The following is a 15362-nucleotide window of genomic DNA, read 5'->3' on the forward strand; positions in this document are numbered from 1 at the left end:
CTCAAAACAAGATTAAAAGAAAACAAAACTGCATTCCTATATATCAGTGAAAGAGAAAGTATTTTAAGACTATAGTGTTTATGATGGTGACCAAAAAAAAGTACATAAAATAAATCTAACAAAAGACGTGCGTAATCTTTGTGGACAAAATTGTACAACTGCATTGAAATATGCCAAAGAAAACACACACACTGGTTACACGCATTTGGGAACATTTAGATAGTTGAAAGATCAAAACCCATAATCTTGCTACTAGACAAGGCTTCCTTCTAGGATTTTTTTATGCTGTAAAAAATATATAGTTGTAGCTGGCGCCTGTAGTCCCAGCTACTTGCGAGGCTGAGGCAGGAGAACGGCGTGAACTCGGAAGGCAGAGCTTGCAGTGAGCCAGATCGTGCCACTGCACTCCAGCCTGGGCGACAGAGTGAGACTGCGTCTCAAAAAAACAAAACAAAACAAAACATATATATATATATAGTTTAACTTATTCAGTATACATAATTTTGTGTCCTGCCTTTTAGCCATACCTGATATGAGCATTTCTTCAAGATACTAGCTTTGTAAACATAGCCCGAGAAGAGGCACATCTTTTATGTCTTGGAGGGCAGTTCCTTGCTTCCCCTTTTGGAGTCCTACAAGAGCTGGCTCGGGGCTGGAGGAGCTCAGCTCCACAGTAAAATCTAGGGTGTAAAACTCCCCTGCTGGGCTCTGGTGGCCTCCTTCCTAACAAAGCCATTTCCCCACTGGAAGCGTTGTCACCATTCCCATTTCCCTTCAACAGGAGGAGGTCTCTCTCCTGGACCACATCCTGCTGTGTGTCTACTGTACCCACCTCTCTGTGCGATGAGAGCTCCGAGGCCATGTGGACTCCACCGCTTCCTGCTCGCAATGTCTCCTTAACACATCTTACTTTATGCCCGTTCTGTGTGTTTGTGTGTTGCTAGTATGTATGTGTGACACTGTGTGTGTGTGTGTGTGTGGTTCTGTGTGTCCATGCCCTTATGGAATATTGGACATAGCCTTTAAACATTTTTTTTCCAGATGGAGTTTCGCTCTTGTTGCCCAGGCTGGAGTGCAATGGCATGATTTTGGCTCACTGCAAACTCCACCTCCGTGATTCTCCTGCCTCAGCCTCCCAAGTAGCTGAGATTACAGGTGTGTGCCACCATGCCAGGCTAACTTTTTGTATTTTTAGTAGAGACTGGGTTTCACCATGTTGGCCAGGCTGGTCTCAAACTCTTGACCTCAGGTGATCTGCTCACCTCAGCCTCCCAAAGTGCTGGGATTACAGGTGTGAGCCACCGCACCCAGCCTAAACATTAAATAATAAGTCATCGTAGAGAAAGCTCATATTGTTAACTTACTGTTGGACATTTAGAATGTTTCCAATGTATTGCTTATTTTAAATAAAGCCCTGATGACTATCTTCGTGTATAATGTTTCATTTACATTATTTCAGCTCATCTCCTTAACTTAAATTTCTATCACTGGAATTACTGGTTAATGCTGTTATAAAAGTTTTCATATTATTAATACAGAAATACTGCCAAATTTCTTTGCAGAAAGCTTGTGCCAATGTACAGACCTGTTTGCAGTGTGCGAGAGTGTGCCTGTTTCCCCATATCCCCGGCCTGTGAATACAGGGGCACGATCCAGGACCGGCCCCATCCCTCACCTGCTGCTCTTTGCTTCATAGCATCTATTGAAAATCGGCCAGGTGCAGTGGCTCACACCTGTAATCCCAGCATTTTGGGAGGTCGAGGCGGGTGGATCATTTGAGGTCAGGAGTTCACGACCAGCCTGGCCAACATGATGAAACCCTACCTCTACTAAAAATATAAAAATTAGCAGGGGATGGTGGCAGGTGCCTGTAAACCCAGCTACTCGGGAGGCTGAGGCAGGAGAATTGCTTGAACCCGGGAAGCGGAGGTTGCAGTGAGCCGAGATCGTGCCATTGCACTCCAGCCTGGGCAACAGAGCGGGACTCCATCTCAGAAAAAAAAAAATAAAAGAAAGAAAGAAAGAAAATCTTGCTAAACCAGGCTATGTCCTGATAGTCCCCCTTTTAAATCTTTATTTAGAGAAGCTGCTCATCTTGAGCTGAGTTGGTTAGAGTTTCCTGCTGCCGCAAACAGGAGGACAAGTGAGTCACTGCATGCGGAGGGCATAGTTTTATTGTCTAGGGGAGAAGGCGCTGTCAAAATCTCTCAGTCTGTTGGGCTTGTGAGGAGGAAGAGATGAGCATTCGTTATGACAAAACCACAGTTATTGCATTTGTCTTTCACCGTCGTTTCAACATCTGAAGCCACACCTGCCGCAGATTGATTATTCAGCTATCTAGGAAAGCAGTTTGCAGGTAACTCAATCTACTAAACTTGAGTAGGTTATTTGTAGGTAAGAAATTCTGTGTTCAAGTATGACCTATCTTTAAAAAAAAAAAAAAGAAAGAAATCCTAGTGGACGGGGAGACTATGGAGAGTTATTTTTGGTAAGAAAATGGTTCTCAGCTGGGCATGGTAGCACATGCCTAAAATCCCAGCATAGACAGTCTGAGGCGGGAGGATTGCTTGAGGCCAGGAGTTTGAGACCAGCCTGGGCAGTAGAGCAAGACCCCTTCTCTGAAAAAAAAGAGTGGTTCTCAAAAAGCAGGGTGCCTAGGCATTTTAACACATGCCCAGAGTGATCCTGGTATAGGTGGTCTATGGACCACATGTTAAGAAATACTGCCCTTAGGCCGGGCGTGGTGGCTCAAGCCTGTAATCCCAGCACTTTGGGAGGCCGAGACGGGCAGATCATGAGGTCAGCAGATCGAGACCATCCTGGCTAACACGGTGAAACCCCGTCTCTACTAAAAAATACAAAAAACTAGCCGGGCGAGGTGGCGGGCGCCTGTAGTCCCAGCTACTCCAGAGGCTGAGGCAGGAGAATGGCATAAACCCGGGAGGCGGAGTTTGCAGTGAGCTGAGATACGGCCACTGCACTCCAGCCTGGGCAGTAGAGCAAGACCCCTTCTCTGAAAAAAAAGAGTGGTTCTCAAAAAGCAGGGTGCCTAGGCATTTTAACACATGCCCAGAGTGATCCTGGTATAGGTGGTCTATGGACCACATGTTAAGAAATACTGCCCTTCAAATAAAATGATAGTATCCACTTTTAATGTTTGTAAGCTAAAACCATCTTCCTGAAGTTGTAAGGCAGAGAAATTTGAAGACTTAATCAAGTTTTATTCTAAAAAATATTCATAGCCTTGATCAAGTTTTAGTCTAAAAAATATTCATAGCCTTGATCAAGTTTTATTCTAAAAAATATTCATAGCCTTGTTCTTGCTGCTCAAGTGTTGGCCAGAATGAACTGACCTTGACTGTCACCAGGATGCAAGCCAGGCCCGTCAGGTTCCATCAGACTGTCAGACAATGGAAACTTATTGTTCTCACTCTGGCCAAACGCATAAATTTGCAGAGCAGACAGCTGGGAGATTTGAGCGTAAAGAGTTGATATTGGAGAAAAACAGGTCTCTCCTCTCTCCCGGTGACACTCCATTTTCTACTTCACTGAAAGGACCAAAGCCATGCCCTTCATCTCCTTCAATGCCCAGAGCCTTCTCCACACCCTCCCCGGGGCCCTGTGGCTGCCTCCTGCCCGGAGGGCTCACTGCTCTGCCTCTGATGCTCTTTCTGCCTTTCTCCTTCTCTTTCGCCTGTGACCATGTTTAGGTGTCTCTTGGCCTAAAACAAGTCTCTCATCCATTTGTGTCGTCCTCATCCCTGTCTTCTGTTTTGCCCTCCAGCACCATGAAGGATGGGCTTCCCCTCGCTGCCTCTTCTTTACCACGTGCTGCTCGCTCTGCCCCCACCTCAGGCACTTGGCTCAAGCCGTTTTCCTCAGAGCTACCAGAATCTCCTTCCCAACCAACCACAAGAACGATTTTCTCCAGTCCCCGCGCGTCTTGTAAATTCGGCCCCGTCCATGTATTCGTTCATGAATTTGGCAGATGTGTATTGAGCCCCCACCTCAACGTGCTCTCCCTGGCTGGCGGCCCCGTGCCACCACCCAGCCTCACCCTCATTGAAGCTGACGGGTCCTGCTCCACCATCCACTTTTTCCCGGGCTCTCCACTCCCCTTGCCGCCTCTCTCCTCCCCTCCAGGCCCAAATGACATGTCTCCAGCGCTTTCCCTCTCCTGCTGCCCCTCCCTCTCTGGCCACCCTGTGTCTACTCTTACGCCTTACAAATCTGTGCTTCTCCCTGACTTCCCACCCATATGCTGGCCTCCCCTCCCAGGGATTTCCTGCCTAGCTCATGCAATGCAGCAGGTCCAGGTCAATCTTTCCTTCCAAGCTTCTCCTTCCTTCTGTTCATTTAACAACAGGTTCCCCAAGGACATCCAGCCCAGAAAGCTCTGGGCCTTTCTCGATGCTTCCTCTTCCTTGTCCCCAGTGTCCTAGTCAGTACTAGCCTGCTCTTTCTCCCAAGTGTTTGCCCATCAGATCCTCTTGTTTGCTTTGCCACCTCCTCCCTGTCACTCGGACTATGCAGCAGCCTCCTCACGCCCCTGCTGACTCTGGTTCCGCAGCCCTGCTCTCAGCCTCCATCACACCCCTGTGGGTTGATCCTCAGCTCTCAGGGCCAGGAGGGAGGGTTTCTGCTGTTGTCTCCTTAGCTTGAACTACTTTGGAAAATGGCCTGCCCTGCCTGCCCTGGAAGGTGTCTGTGTAGGTCCTGGGGCCATGGGTAGGTCCTGGGTGCCTGCATAGGTCCTTGGGCCATGGGTAGGTCCCAGGTGCCTGCACAGGTCCTGGGTCTGGTGGTCAGAGGCTGGTGACTGGCATTGCCATTGTGACACGGATGCCAGAAACCAGAATCCTCAGAGGGAGGCCATTGGGCGAAAATGACCTTCCTCTGGTTGTGACTGAGGAAAGAGGACTTCCAGCGCATCTGTGTGCACCTGCAGGGCAGCTCCTGTAACAAGAAATGGCCACGCCAAGGACTTCTCGTTTCTGCGGAAGACATTGTCTTCAGTTTTGTAGCCGGCAGCTTACCTTCAAAATGCATTTTAAAGTTCTTTCCCCTTTCTCTTGGGTTTCCAAATATAACTTTGAGGGAACTGCAAAGACCATTTTCCTTAGGCTAAAAATAGACTCCATGCCCCTCCTTTTTCTCATTGTCTGTATACACTCGCTCCCTTTTCTCACTGTCTGTGTACACTCCTCCCTTTTCTCGCCGTCTGTATACACCTCCTCCCTTTTCTCGCCTCTGTGTACACCCCTCCCTTTTCTCGCCGTCTGTGTACACTCCCTCCCTTTTCTCGCCGTCTGTATACACTCCCTTCCATTTACCTAACTATGTGCGAGGATCAAACTATGTGTCTTCCTAAAAGTTTCAAGGGCTAAAATCTTGAAAGAGACAAACCATATCTGGAAACCCACCTGCAAAATCCCAGAAATTACTTCAAGACAGCTCCTTAAAATCCGGCCGTTGTTAAAATAAATGTCAGCACGAGGTCCAGACGGACTGGGACCCAAAAGAGCCACCAGAACAAGACACGTGGACACAGGACTCAGCCCGATTCTTGCGTGCCTTCCTTATCAAGGCTTTCCTTTGGAAACCCATGCTTTCCCCACTGAAAATTAAAGCAGCTACTTTAAGTAGAAATCTGGCTGCTTCCCCTTTGCTAGTTTTGGTTAATAAATTCACTTTCTTCCTACCAGACCTCATGAATTAAACTCTGCATCTGTGTTGGGTCTGGAGTTACTGAGGGTCAGCTGACTTGTGATGAGCAGACCAGGGAGGTAGGACTTCTTCCTTTTCTCGTGGGCACATTATGACTCCATGAATAATGCAGATGTTCACAGCTCGTGCGCGTGTTCGTGCTTTACAGCTCATCTTGTTAACAGCGACCTCACAGGTGAGGAAATCGAGATTTGAAGAGACTGAGTGATATTACCTGCCTTGGAAGTGGCAGGGCGGGGGGCTCAGGGTAAGAGCTGCTGCTCGGAAGCTGCGAGCTGCTCAGCTCTGGGACTGCCACCGAGTGGGTGGAGAACTGAGGCAAGGATGGAGAAACGGTCACTGACCTTGCCCCAGATTCTTGGACTGCCACATGCAGAGGTCTCTGAGCCTGAGGCTGAGCCAGGCACATTCTTGGGATGGACGCTGTGACACGGGTATTTTTGCCAATGTTCCTGGTGTCTCTTTTCTGGGATGATGTTAGAGTGAGTGTGAAGGCTGTTGACCCCTTAAGGTGACAAGGTCACTGTGAGAAGACACACGTGTGTCATCGAGTAAAATGGAGAGTTTTTAAGACATTCTCTCAGAGGAGGAGGCTCCATCCAGGGACAAGGAGGGCACTGGAGCTGGCACTGAGGTAGAGACGTTCCCCACATCTGAGTCCTCGAAGCCTCCGTCGAGCCTCTGCCATCGCGTCAGCCAGAGATCTCCTATCAAGGTAGTTCCTTTCTCTCCTTGAACTGCCTCAGGTGGGAGACGCCCCGCAGCGGCCTCATGTCGTTTAGGGCTCCAAGAATGTGAAGGCTGAGTGGCAGTAGGCATGGTTTTCCCCAGGTGGTCCCTCTGGTGGCTCCACAGGTGTGCCGAGGTGACAGGTGTGCTGTTGGCTCGGGAGAAGGTGTGGCAGCAGCATGAGTGACAATGGCGGAAGGCAGATTCCAAGACGGGTGAAGCCACTCCCTGAAGAAACAACAGAGCCTGCGGCTTCCTAAGTGCTGTGGGTTGAGGCTTATTCCCAGCATCTGGTCTGTTTGCCTCGGGTTTTTCCTGGAACCGGAGGTGAGGAACCCATAAGCCATATCGCCCACAGTGTTCCACTTTCCTGGCATTACTTCCTGCCTGGTGGGGCCCCTGCCAGGCTGCCTCAGGCAGGGCAGTGTAAGCCCAAGGGAAGTGCCCAACGGTAAGGATGGCCTTGAGGAGAACGTTCGCCCGCACACAGCCGGCAGGCGGCCTGGAAGGCGTGCAGACGCTGAACCGCCGGCCCCGCCGCCCTTGTGGGGAGCTAATGCTATCTGTGTATCAGCCCCAGAATCAACTGTGACCAGCGTTGTGACCACGCTGGGGTGACAGGCATGAGCCACCATGCCCAGCCTTGTCTGTCATTTTAGTTACTCAAAATCCATAATCTGGGTTGAGCACAGTGGCTCACACCGGGAATCCCAGCACTTTGGGAGGCCAAGGTGGGCAGATCACTTGAGGTCAGGAGTTCAAGACCAGCCTGGCCAACATGGTGAAACCCCTTTTCTACTAAAAATACAAAAATCAGCAGAGCATGGTGGCGTGTGCCTGTAATCCCAGCTGCTCGGGAGGCTGAGGCACGAGAATCTCTTGAACCCTGGAGGTGGAGGTTGAGGTGAGCCGAGATCACGCCACTGCTCTCCCCTGGGTGATACAGTGAGACTGTCTCAAAAATATAAATAAATAAAATAACATAAAATTCATAATCTATTCCACAGCTTGCAAAGTCCTGTGCGATCTAACACCTGCCTACTCTTCCAAGCCTTCCAAGGGGCCAAGCTCTTTCCTGCCTCTCCATGAGCTCCGCCTCTGCCTGCTCAGGCCTGGCACTTTCCCACCCGGCTGTCCTCAGCCTCAGGCCTCAGCTCCCCCCACAGCAGTTCCTCACAGGGGCCTTCCTGACTTGTCAGTCAGATGCAGTTCCCGTACTCTCTGGCCATTCAAAATGCAGCTCTCAGCACCCTGAACTTCCCCACACTGCATTTCCCACATGTGCAGCTGGGAACATTTCTGTAATTATTTGATGTCTGTCTGCACCAAGATTTTAGCGCCAAGAGACTGGGCCACGCCTGTTTCATTCTTCACTGTGTGCATCAAGTGCTGTGTCCTAGAACAATGTCAGGAACTTAAGGCAGGCGTTTCCTAAATGGTTGTTGAATGAATGAATGAATGAATGAATGAGTGAATGGCTGTCTCAGCAGCGTGTGTGAATGCTTCTGTTCTTCCCTCTATTGGTGGGCTGGGCTGGTTTGGAGATGCTGATAGGCTCCATGCTGCAGTGAGGCAGGAGACCTGGGATCTAGTCCCAGCTGCCTCACTTATGGGTTATATGACCTTAAACAAGTCACTTCACTTAGAGAGCTTTGAAAAGCAGGAACCGTGACGGATTCATCGTCCTGTCCAGAGCAGCTGGCATGAGTAGAAATTCTGCAAGTGAATGAACAACTCCAAAGTCTAGGCTCTTTCTTATTCCAAATTCCCCCAAAATCCACTGGCAATTGGACTTTTGGAACCCAAACTGCAACCTGGGTGGGGTGGTATCTCCACAGAGAGTCCATGTTGCTGTGGTTGCTAAACACGCACACGTGGGGAGTGGAGCTGCCGGCAACACAGGCCAGTGCCCTTCCTCCTGTCCTCCCAGCAGGGCTGCCATTGCAGGGCCTCATGTGCAACACCAGTACCCAGTTCCTGAGGCCCCTTCAGAGTCTCAAGGAAAAGGGCGAAAAGGCATTTAAAGCTCTATGAAGTAGGGCCGGGCACAGTGGCTCACACCTGTAATCCCAGCACTTTGGGAGCTGAGGCGGGTGGATCACCTGAGGTCAGGAGTTCAAGACCAGCCTGGCCAACATGGCAAAACCCCATGTGTACTGAAAATACAAAAATTAGCTGCTGTGGTGGCGGCGCCTGCAATCCCAGCTACTCGGGAATCTGAGGCAGGAGAATCTCTTGAACCCGGGAGGCGGAGACTGCAGTGAGCTGAGATCACACCACTTCACTCCAGCCTGGGTGACAGAGCGAGACTCTGTCTCAAAAAACGAACAAACAAATCCAAAAAACCAACAACAACAACAAAAAACCGTCTATGAAGTGCCGACAGATTCAGTTATTTTGACTCAATTTCTCAGAACACACTGGGGCATGAACTCAGCCTAGTAGAAATATGTATATTTAAGGTAAAAGGTTGAAACTAGGGGGAGAGAGAGCCTAAAAGGTCCCTGTTCAGGCCTTCAGAGAAGTGGCTCTGGGAGCTACATGATGTGCATATTTTGAGCATTTAACGGCACGGTGACACCAGAGGACAGACCCAGTAGCAAAACTACCCGCTGGGCACACGGAATCCAGGCACTTCTTGTCCTCTCTTGGCAATGAAGACACAAACCACTTGCGTGTCAAGCATTGCCAGGCCAGCCTCTGTCTCCACAGCTGAGCCCAGAAACCAAGGGTGTGGCGGGACTCACAGGCAGGGAGCGGTGAGGCAGAGCCGTCTGCTGGAGCGAGCCCTGCTCTCAGGCCAAGATTGGCACTTGGGGTCCGTTCACGCAATAAGCCACATTCTGAATACGCCACGCCAGCCCTTGCAAACCCACAGGAAGCACAGGGTGGCTTTTTAGAGGCACAAGGATCCTTAGATGAAAGGATGTCACCCTGGGCCGACACCAGTGCCCATGCCATTCCGGGTTCTGTCACCCTCCTTCCCCTTTCTTCCCAGGCCTCTCTCTCAAACGTGTCTTTATAGCTTTCTTTCTTTTTTTTTTTTAGATGGAGTCTTGCTCTGTCACCCAAGCTAGAGTGCAGTGGTGTGATCTCGGCTCACTGCAACCTCTGCCTCCCGGGTTCAAGCGATTCTCCTGCCTCAGCCTCCCGAGTAGCTGGAATTACAGGCACCTGCCACCACGCCTGGCAAAATTTTGTATTTTTAGTGGAGACGGGGTTGGCCAGGCTGGTCTTGAACTCCTGACCTCAGGTGATCCACCCACCTGGGCCTCCGAAAGTGCTGGGATTACAGGCGTGAGCCACCGCGCCCGGCCCTTTATGACTTTTCTACTTTACACCGGATGCTGTCTCGTTCCATCCTCGTGACCACCCTATGCAGTAGCCCTTCCCCTTGGGCTCAGTCTGCCGACGACCCTGAGACTCCAGAGCCAAAGGGGCGTTGCCTGTGTTCCCCGGGCTGCCAAGGGCGTCGCTGGTGCTGGGCCTCTGGGTTTCAGCTCCTGCTCTTTGCTGTGCCCCTTGCTGGTCGTTGGCCACAATTTGGCTGATTTTCTTGGCAGGACCTCCTGTCCCGGGATCCTCTCCTTCTGAGTGTCCTGGAGCTCAGTGGGGTTTCCCAGAGGGGCAGAGGGGTCTAGGGAGAGTTTGGTGTCCTTAGTGGCAAGTTGAGGTGGCCTCTCCCAGACCGACAGACAGACTGCGGGTTCTCCGAGGAGGAGCCCATAGAGATCCTTCCCCTCAGGGTGCGCTGTGGCCAGCGTCTCCTCCCCTGCCTGTCCTGTGCTTGCTCCAGCCTGTCACCTCCCCAGGGTCACTGATAGTGACCCTTGGAGACCAAGGCCTATTTCAACCCAGTTGCCCTTTCCTGGGGCATGCAACCAGGACAGCCAGGCTTCCTTCTGAGTCACTCCTGCCCGGGGCCACCAGTAGACACCAAATTTCCATTTGTCCTCGTCCAGCCCACCTCTGTCTGCTGTGCCTCATCGTTAACCCTTGAGAGCCAGGGCTGTTCCTTAAGGAAACCCTCACTGTGGCGGCTCCTTTGTGGAAACCCTGGGCTTTCCCTCTGGCCTGGGGCTTCCGTGTGACCCAGCCTGGGTGAGGGTCCTGCCAGCAAGTGTGCAAACAGACCCTAGACTCAAACATAGGCAGGTCATCTGTAAGCCCCCTCAGGGAGCCAAAAGGAATGGGGCTGGCTGGCTGCCCTGTGGGGTGGGGGCCGCCTGCCCACTGTTGGTGACTGCCTTTCCTGCCAAGGCCCTGGTAATGCCCGGTCAGATGTGTGGGTGCCATCTCCCAGCCACTGCCACCTCCTCTCCTGGCCCAGCTCCACTTGGTCCCCTTAACGACGCAAAGGACTCAGCACTCCAGGGCATGTCTAGCTTCTTTGGGTCGCCACGGAGATGCCTTTGCACACCAACTGTCCTCCACTCCCTCTCCAGGCCATGCCCCCTGCTTTTCCACGCCCACCCCAGGTCTTGCCCCTCTGGACTCCTCTCTACAAACTCAGCTTCCTGGCTCCACATGGAGCTGAGTGTCCAGCTGGTACCTAACACATTTGTGGTCAGCTTTAAATCACAGATTTTGAAACTCAAGAACTTAGGCGTCAGGAGGTCAAGCCATTCACCACGGCTCTTTACACAGGGGACCGGGGCCCTGGGGAGACACGGGGCGGGGCCTGGTCACAGGGAGCATAACGGTTCATGGCAAAGACTTGGCACTGGGGCTCCTAAAGGCAAGCTGCCTCCCTGGCGCCCCAAGCCCCAGCCTCGCTCTGGGAGTCGCGATTCCCACGGAGACCCCTTCAACCATATCTGCAGGGCAAGGCCGTGTGGCGGCTCCTTCTGGCCTCCATGTCCTCACAGTGGGATGAGCACTCGAGCGAGGGTGTGTGGCCGGGGTGGGGTGGGGGTGCTTGTCCTGAGCCAAGTCCTGAAACATTTTGAGATGGAATGTTCCACTTCACCAGCCCAGTTTCTCTTGCAGCCTCTCCAGGGCATTCCCCTTCTGACCCACTCCCAAGAGGCGCCTCGAAAATGCGCCCAAGAACCACTTTCCTTCGGTGGATGTTTCCGGCTGTGGAGGCAGGGCAGGAGCTGAGACTCGAACTCTGGCTTCAACTCCGGACCCCTCACCCTCTCCTGGACCCCAGACGCTCCCCCGAAGACTCAGACACCCAGAAATACAGAATGACACTTGGTCCCGAAGCCAGAGGGGCAGCCTGGAAGGTGTGGGGAAGAGGACTGGGGGCCCCGGAGGGAACGTCTCCCACAGGCCTGGCATCCCTCCCCTCCCGGCTCTGTACACGGAGGAGGCCAAGGCCAGTGCCAGGCTACGAGCCCCAGGCAAGGCCGTGACCCAAGTGGAAGCTTTTAAACCCAAGCTCAGAGGCAAGAAGCTCACGGCCAGCACCTCCTGGCCCTCTCCGCCCTGCCGCCTCCTCCACACCGCCCTCCAGGCGGCCTGCCTCTCCTCCTTGTCGCTGCCCTCGGTGGCTGCTGTCTCCTGATCGTCTCCTCTCTCCATTCCCAGGGTGCGTCAGTTTGTCTGTCTCTCACCTGTCTCGTCCTCTCACCCTGCGGCTTTATTTGCGTTTTCTTCTGTCTTCATCGCCCAGCTTTCCCGGCATCGCCTCCACCCCTGGCTCTGTACACAGCGGTGTACATCTTTCTCCTTGACTCTGTCCCTCTTGCTCTGGCTCTGCCTGTCTTTCTCTCCGCGAGTAAGCCCTGGCTCCCTCCATAGATCCTTCCAGACACCGCCGGGCTGCTCTCTGGTTCTCTGTCCTCTTTTCTCTCTCTTTCGAGCATTCTCTCTGTCTTTCCCCTCAGATCTTGTCCCATATCTGCCAATTCACACCTCCTCTTCCCCACTTTTCCCCTCTTCTTATTTCTTATTTATTTATTTATTTATTTAATTTTGAGACAGAGTCTCACGCTCTCTCCCAGGCTGGCGTGCAATGGCGCAACCTCAGCTCACTGCAACCTTCACCTCCCGGGTTCAAGCGATTCTCCTGCCTCAGCCTCCCGAGTAGCTGGAATTACAGGCATGTGCCATCACGCCCAGCTAATTTTTGTATATTTTGTAGAGACGGGGTTTCTCCATGTTGGCCAGGCTGGTCTCGAATTCCTGACCTCAGGTAATCGCCCGCCTCGGCCTCCCAAAGTGCTGGGATGACAGGAGTGAGCCACTGTCTGGCCCTCTCTTCTTTCTCTCTCCCTCTTCTTCCTCATCTTTCCCTCTCTGGGTCTCTCTCCACCCTCCCCCCATGCTGTCCCATTCATCTCTTTCTCCTTTCTCTCTCCCTCTTTTTCTCTCTCTTCTCTTCCTCTTCTCTGTCTCCCTTTCCCCTGTTCTTTCTCTTTCTCTCCCCGGACCTCTTTCTCTGACAGCTCCCAGTCCCCCCATGCGCTCCCCGCAGCCAGCCTCACCTGCTCACTCCATCACTTACCTGGGACCACATGTGGAAGGAGGCAGAGAGACAGGCAGCTCAGGGACACCCAGGGGACCCTCCTCCAGCGTGTCCCCTTCATGGCTGCCGCAAAAGTTCCTCTGGCTCCCTGGGGAAGCTCCACGGCCCAGGAGTTGCAGTGTGAGAAGCAGACGTGAGCCTGTCCCCTCCAGCGGCTGGCCCGAACCAAGTGCGGTTCTCTGAAGGGGCCAGAGAACCTGAGAAGAGGACAAAAGAGGGCGGGGCCCCACACCAATCAGGCTTTTCTCTCCTCAGCCCCACCCCACTCCCCCACCAGGAAAGAAAATACCGGTGCACCCATTGCTCTGCTCCTCACCAGCCTGAGCTGAGTGGCAGGAGGGATGGGAGGAGACACGGGGGGAGACATGGGGGACGGGAACAGGTCACACAGGAAATGGGTGGGCCACCCTCCTGGCTGGGTTCCTGGGCCCTCTCCTCCCTCCCCAGGGGCTGCCCCTGTCCCACCAGAACTTTGGGCTTCTGGGAAGAATGGGGAAGAAAGGGCCGCAGAGGGAGTGACCTTGGGGGTGTATGAATGGGGGAAAGAGAGTGAGATTTAAGCAGACCCCAGGGAAATAGGAAGCGGGGGAACCATGTGAGGGGTGAGGGGCAGGAACAGAAATGCACTGTATGCCATCTTTTGGAAAGGGGTGTTGTGCTTAGAATATCTGCTCAGTGCAGATGCATGGCAGACCCCAGATGCATGGCAGACCCTCAGGGCAGGCGCGTGGCAGACCCCAGATGCGTGGCAGACCCTTGCCAAATGGTGAACTTCTTCTTTCCAGGGCAGGGAGCCAGAGCTACGGTGCAGGGAGCCTGGGACAGTGTGGGAGACTGGCCCGAGGGAGCTGGCATGGGCAGTGGGTTGAAGGCGGAACCTGGGTAGGAGGGAGCAACGCAGCTGTAACCTATGAGGAGGTGGAGCTGCTCCTGGAGACCTGGGGCTCCACTCACCCGAGTTCCACCTCTTGGAACTCACAGGCACAAGTGAAGAGACACAGGACCCCCAAGCAGGGCTGTGAAGGTGAAGAGGGCAGTTGGTGTAACTCTCTGCAAAGCAAACGGGGATACCTCCGCTCCGCTCTTCGCCACAGTGTGCATCTCTGCTTCTGGTTCCTCAAGACTTGAATCCTGAACGTGGGGTGTCTGTGGAGTGACTGGTCCCAGAGCAGGGACTGCCGACACTCAGACACCGTGGGGGCCCAGGACGAGGAATCGGGGTTTCTGCATTCCGGAGCAGAGCCAGCCTTGTCCAGCGAGGATTAGGTAGCGGACGCCGTGGTGCCATCTCCGAGGGTCATGGAGGCCCTGTGATCACTTGCTTCTAGAAGCTGAAAGTCCGTTCATGGCCCAAGGCCAAAGCCTGCACGCCCAGGATACCGTGGGCAAGTGGTATGGTCCCCTAACAGTCCCTCCAGCTCTGGATGGATGAGCTGATCCTGTTCTTTCCTGGAGGTAAGAAAGTCATAAAGGTAAAGAGGGATGTGGAGCATCCTGTGGGCGCCTGGGCAGGGCAGCAGGAGGGCACTACTGGAGGGAATTTGCAGACACCAAGGCCCAGCTTGACCTTTGTGATCATTTTGCTTTTTTTTTTTTTTTTTTGAGACGGAGTCTTGCTCTGTCATCCAGGTTGGAGTGCGGTGGCACCATCTCGGCTCACTGCAAGCTCCGCCTCCCAGATTCAAGCAATTCCCCCACCTCAGCCTCCTGAGTAGCTGGGATTTATGGGTGCCCACCACCACGCCCGGCTAATTTTTTTGTATTTTTAGTAGGGACGAGGTTTCACCATGCTGGCCAGGCTGGTCTCGAACTCCTGACCTCAGATGATCCACCCGTCCCGGCCTCCCGAAGTGCTGGGAGTACAGGCGTGAGCCACCGCGCCCTGCTGTGGTCATTTTTCTATGTCAGCTCTTGCTTGTGGGTTCCCCCATTACCTTTCCTCAGGTTGTGTTTGGTGACACTTTCAGGACCACAGTTTTCCATCTCTAGAGGAGAAAGAAGCATCCAGGTGAGACCAAACTAAGAGTTGGGCATCTTGCTGACCGAACACAGGTAGCTGACCACTTTCCAATGCCAGGAAGGCCACAGGCCTTCTCTCTGGAGGCTGCTGTGAAGGCCAGGACTCCAGGAGGGTGTTACAAACCCGGGCTCGATCCCAGCTCTGCCACCGAGTCGTCACAAAGTCACAGCCCCTTCGAGCTGTTTTCCTCGTTCATCTGTAAAATGGGGCTAATGACACCTATCTGAAATGTTGTAGGGTGGGAGTGAGGCTGTAGATGCTGAGGGGCTGTGGGAGTGTTAGGATGCCTGTTGTTAGGATGCCTGTTGTTAGGGCGCCTGTTGTTAGGACCCCTGTTGTTAGGACGCCTGTTGTTAGGACGCCTGTTGTTAGGACCCCTGTTGTTAGGACACCTGTTGTTAGGACGCCTGT

At 53.0% G+C, this 15362-nt stretch overlaps 1 protein-coding gene across 1 annotated transcript in view; it reads right to left on the reverse strand.

Moving 5' to 3' along the window:
* LOC108523283 (cell wall protein DAN4-like) overlaps positions 1–14032 on the reverse strand; it is a gene marked incomplete at its 3' end in the record, with an annotated part of 34399 nt that extends 20367 nt beyond the window's left edge. The window contains exons 1-2 of the mRNA XM_017863810.1: positions 13911–14032; positions 12911–13128 (exon numbers count right to left, since the gene is read on the reverse strand). Of these exons, the coding sequence (XP_017719299.1) occupies positions 12911–13128; positions 13911–14032 (340 nt within the window). The remainder of the gene's footprint in view (positions 1–12910; positions 13129–13910) is intronic.
* Between the last annotated feature and the right edge of the window lie 1330 nt (positions 14033–15362).

This window comes from Rhinopithecus bieti, unplaced genomic scaffold, assembly GCF_001698545.2.
Source record: "Rhinopithecus bieti isolate Rb0 unplaced genomic scaffold, ASM169854v2 scaffold_3471, whole genome shotgun sequence".
Taxonomy (NCBI): domain Eukaryota; kingdom Metazoa; phylum Chordata; class Mammalia; order Primates; family Cercopithecidae; genus Rhinopithecus; species Rhinopithecus bieti.